Below are 2,993 nucleotides of genomic sequence, written 5' to 3' on the forward strand. Positions count from 1 at the left end.
CAAAAATTGTGGGACGAGAAAGATGCCGAAAAACATACAGAAGAAAGTTTTTCCTCTAAATCGAAGCGTTTAGATTTGATTTAATTAATTGGCCAGTTTGTCCGTAAAACTGCTGGTCTCGGTCAGAAACTAAACAAAAAGATGATTTTTATTTATTTATTTAGCCATTTTCTATTAATACAGAAAGTTCAAAGTGCATTTTATATTAATACAATCCTGGAACTGAGAGAGTTGCCACCTCTAACAGGAAATACACAAAAGGATGTTGAGCAGGACAAGTAACAGTAAATTCTCGTTCTGTTCGAAACCTTACAAAATATTAAAATAGATCAGAGCTATTAGTTCTGTTTTTATAAATATTTTTGTTGTTTGATTGATGTGTTTAGTTTTTCGTTGGATTAGATGAAAGCATTGACAGTCACGTGATCAAGACTCTGGTCAAATCAGATTGTCCACGAGACAAGATGTCTCCGTCTTACGTCTTCTCCCCCTTCCTTTAGTTCTCCAAAGAGGCTCTTGCCAACATATACTCAGCGTACATCGACAACTTCCTCAGCGCCAAAGACGCCGTGAGGGTCGCCAAGGAGGCCAAGCCGGCGTTCCACAAGTTCCTGGAGGTGAGTGTTGCACTGAGCTGCAGGTGGTTCTTCTGGGTCTGAACAGCTGGACTCACTTTGACCTGTTGAAGAATTAATGAAAGACACTTTGAGTTTGCTAACCAGCTTCTACAGCTCTAAACGCTGAGTCATGCAGAGTTATGCTGTGTCAGCATTCACAAGATTGTTTTCCTGCTCATTGTGTTCTTCCACTTTTGGTTTGAGTAACTTTGATACTTTAAACATCTCTTAAAAATATACCGGTAATTCTTTGTACCAACGCACGTTAAAATCTCTTCAGTTCCTTCAAAAACAGTTAAATTGATCTGCTTGAGCGGACACTGCCTGTAGTTTTGTCTTCCTGTGCTGCTTTGAACTTTTAGCTACCGCTTTGCTGCTTTTAGCATTCACTAAAAGAAGCCTCTTCTAGCTTTTAGCTATTGTTCTACTACTGTTAGCTTTTAGTTATGGCTTTACTAATTTAAGCTATTGTCTGTCATTTTGTCTCTTTTACCTTTATACAGTAGCTATTGTTCTGCTTATTTTTAGCTTTTAGCTATGATTCTGCTTCTTTTAGCTTCTAGGTACATTTTTCTCAGTTTAGCTTCTGTTTTGCTGACTTTAGCTTTAGCATGTAATTTGCTACTTTTAGTTTTTAGTTATTGTTTTACTATTTTTAGCTATTATCTGTCATTCTGTCTCTTTTACCTTATAGTTATTGTTTTGCTTATTTTAGATTTAGCTATCATTCTACTTCTTTTAGCTTCTAGGTACATTTTTCTCAGTTGAGCTTCTGTTTTGCTTTAACATGTACTTTGCCACTTTTAGCTACTGTCTTGCTAACTGTAGCACCTATGGTATTTTATAGCATTTAGTTGTTTTTTTTATCTATATCTTCTGTTTTGCTAACTTTAGCTACTGTTCTGCTTCTTTAAGCCTTTAGCTCTGTGCTGATTATTTTAGCCTCTGTTCTGCTTGTTTTGCAATAACATCTTAGTTTTCGCTTCTTCAGTGAATTTAAAATGATCAACTTTGTTGCTTTTTTTACACTCTTTGTGAAAAGGTCACTGCAGAGGATCCAGGACCCCAAAAAGCCTAAAAGGATCAAATAAATGTCAGAAACCTGAAATGTTAGATTGTTGTCTCAATGGGTCCTTATTAATATTTACGACACTTAACTGTTCAAAAACCACAACAGATTTCTGTCTCCTGTGAGTAAATGTAAAAAAAATACAAAGTTCAGCCATACCTTTATCTGTAGCCTAAAAGCATAGATTCTGTGTTTAGACTGAACCTGCTGGGAGATTATGTGTCATTTGTTGGACCACTGCATGTCCTGGTGTCCTCAAGTCAGGTCAGAAACTCTGAGCTGCTCTCAGGTTTTCAGGGTGGAACAGCAGCACCATCTTTTGGTGGAGCTCCAACGTTTAGCTGCGTCCTAAAAGCTGCTTTAGTTGAGTTTTTCTCTTTTGAGAGTCCTCTCCAGCACATACCCAGAGCCCTGACAGACTAAGATCTTTGTAGGAAAGTTTGCGATGTAAGGAGCCGGGCGACGAGTCTCCCTTCAGGGAATGTTTGGTTTTTAATTCTTTTTTTTGTTTTGTTTTTTGTTCTTTGACAGCAAAACATGCGTGAGAACAAGGAGAAGCAGGCTCTGGGTGATCTGATGATCAAACCGGTGCAGAGGATCCCTCGATACGAGCTGCTGGTCAAGGTGACACCTTCATTTTCTTTGTTTTGCTCTGATCTCGGTGACGGGGAACTGGACACACGTGTTTGCGTTGACTGCTGCAGGACTTGCTGAAACACACTTCGGAGGATCACCCGGACCACTCGTTGCTGCTGGACGCCCAGAGGGACATCAAGCGCCTGGCGGAGAAGATCAATAAAGGACGCCGCTCCGCTGAGGACGCGGAGCGGGAGGCCAGGGTTATCCAGGAGATCGAGGCGCACATAGAGGGAGTTGAACACGTAAGATGGACTTGTCAAATCACCAGGCGTGCTTATAAAGGTCTTTTCATCCATGACGTGTTCTGTTTATGAGAACAGTGCCTGCTGGATTAAATTTGAACGAACCGGACACTAACGGCTCGCGTTCCTTGTTCTTGTCAGATTCTGAACCCGCAGAGGAAGTTCTTGAGGCAGGAGATCGTCATGGAGGCGGTAAGCTCTGCCATCAGAGTAACATTATTCTAAACTGCCACTCGATGCGTTAACAAACTCATTAAGTTTAGCGATCATCGAAGTGGTCGAAAAATATAAGCTGTCATTTGGAGTCCAGATTTTCTGAGCTGCTCCCGTCTCTCTGCAGAAGACGGTGGGCGGGAAGAAAGACCGCTCGCTCTTCCTCTTCAGCGATCTCATCATCTGCACCACGCTGAAGAGGAAGTCCGGCTC

General features: G+C 41.1%; 1 protein-coding gene across 1 annotated transcript in view; it reads left to right on the forward strand.

Annotated features, from left to right (window-relative positions):
- LOC119410498 (rho guanine nucleotide exchange factor 17) overlaps positions 1–2,993 on the forward strand; it is a 107,336-nt gene that overhangs the window by 89,218 nt on the left and 15,125 nt on the right. Inside the window, exons 4-7 of the mRNA XM_037677378.1 lie at positions 501–617; positions 2,218–2,310; positions 2,391–2,567; positions 2,709–2,759. Coding sequence (XP_037533306.1) covers positions 501–617; positions 2,218–2,310; positions 2,391–2,567; positions 2,709–2,759 — 438 coding nt within the window. The remainder of the gene's footprint in view (positions 1–500; positions 618–2,217; positions 2,311–2,390; positions 2,568–2,708; positions 2,760–2,993) is intronic.

This window comes from Nematolebias whitei, chromosome 6 (assembly GCF_014905685.2).
Source record: "Nematolebias whitei isolate Nwh7 chromosome 6, NemWhi1, whole genome shotgun sequence".
Lineage (NCBI taxonomy): Eukaryota > Metazoa > Chordata > Actinopteri > Cyprinodontiformes > Rivulidae > Nematolebias > Nematolebias whitei.